Genomic DNA, 1,224 nt, shown 5'->3' with positions numbered 1-1,224 from the left:
GTGGACGACCTTTGCTTAAATCCATCCGCCGTTTTTTGTTTTTTTTTGCTGCTCGGAACCTCGTTTTTTTTTTGTTTTTTTTGGGGGGGGGGCGGTAGGGGGTTGCTTTTCATTCCTTCTCACCGGCTGGATTGCGCCCCGCGCGTGTCGCTTGGCGTGCGTCGTGGTTCGACTTTAGCGCACGCGAGACGTTCCGTGGCTGCGCAGCGGAGGAGAAGCATCTCTTTGTCGTGCTGTCACTCGCTTCTCTCTCTCTCTCTCCCCCCCCCCTGAGCGAGCGAGTGCGTGGATGTGTGTGCGTGCGAGTAAAACAAAGCCAGCTTCTCGATTGGACCCGGTTGCATGCTGCTGAAGCGGCTCAACAAATGCAGAAAAGGGAGAAAAGTTTCGGTAAGAAGGCTTTTTAAAACAATTTTCTGTGTGGCTTTGTTTTCCGATTCGTAAATGTTCCTCGCCCCCCCCCTTACCCCCTTTCCCATCCGTTTAATAACCTCCCCGTGAGGCGTTAACGTGATGTTCACATATCGAAATCGTTATCACTCCGCTGCCATGGTAACGGTAATTAAAGTGATAGGGTGAAATGTCAGAAAATAGTGGGAGGTTTAGGTGAGGTGGGGGGGGTAAAGGGGTCCTCCGACGTCCTCCATCCGGTGATGATGCATGTGACCGCGGGGGGACGCGCAGCCCCGCGAAACGGAGGATACGAGCCAGCAAGCAAATAAAACAGATATCATTAAAGCTCCGAGCAGCTGTGACCCCCCCTTCCAACCCCCCCCCCCCCCTTTATGGGAAAATGACGCTTTTGTTCAGCCCTTCCACCGGCAATCGGAAGAGCCAAGTGGCCGAATTCCTGCCATGCTTCTCCCCTTCTCCTTCTCCGGGGAAGGGAGTCAAAACCGCCCCCCCCCTCCCCCTGGTTCTTCTGGCTTTGGTAATGAGCAGCGGGGACTTTGTAGTGTTAACGAGGCTGCAGGCAGGACGGATCAGCGCAGCTGAACAGGAACGTTGCGAGAAAGAACCGTGTGGGGGTGTGGGGGGGGGGCGAACTCCTCTCTAAATCCAGCCAATTAACAAATCAACAGCCGCCAACTCGGTGGAACAAATGAGCTGAGCTCGCCGGCGTACCGCAACCCGGCTTGGGAGCGACGCCGGGCGCGAGCCTTCTAGAGACACCCTGCAAACACGCAAGTTGGGAGTAGAAATAAAGAAAACGGACTTTTCCCA

At 54.9% G+C, this 1,224-nt stretch overlaps 1 protein-coding gene across 2 annotated transcripts in view; it reads left to right on the top strand.

Annotated features, from left to right (window-relative positions):
• lmo3 (LIM domain only 3) overlaps window positions 1–1,224 on the top strand; it is a 34,817-nt gene that overhangs the window by 1,214 nt on the left and 32,379 nt on the right. The window contains exons 1-2 of one of the 2 annotated variants that reach the window (XM_019866233.1): window positions 151–166; window positions 275–390. The exons of the other annotated variant lie outside the window; for it this stretch is intronic. Of the exons in view, the coding sequence (XP_019721792.1) occupies window positions 366–390 (25 nt within the window). The 5' untranslated portion in view covers window positions 151–166; window positions 275–365. Of the gene's footprint in view, window positions 1–150; window positions 167–274; window positions 391–1,224 lie in introns of those variants that run through there. 2 annotated transcript variants of the gene reach the window in all.

Source organism: Hippocampus comes, unplaced genomic scaffold, assembly GCF_001891065.2.
Source record: "Hippocampus comes isolate QL1 unplaced genomic scaffold, H_comes_QL1_v1.1 scaffold50, whole genome shotgun sequence".
Taxonomy (NCBI): domain Eukaryota; kingdom Metazoa; phylum Chordata; class Actinopteri; order Syngnathiformes; family Syngnathidae; genus Hippocampus; species Hippocampus comes.
The sequence above is the reverse complement of the archived record's forward strand: the minus strand, read 5'-3'. Positions and strand labels throughout refer to the sequence as shown.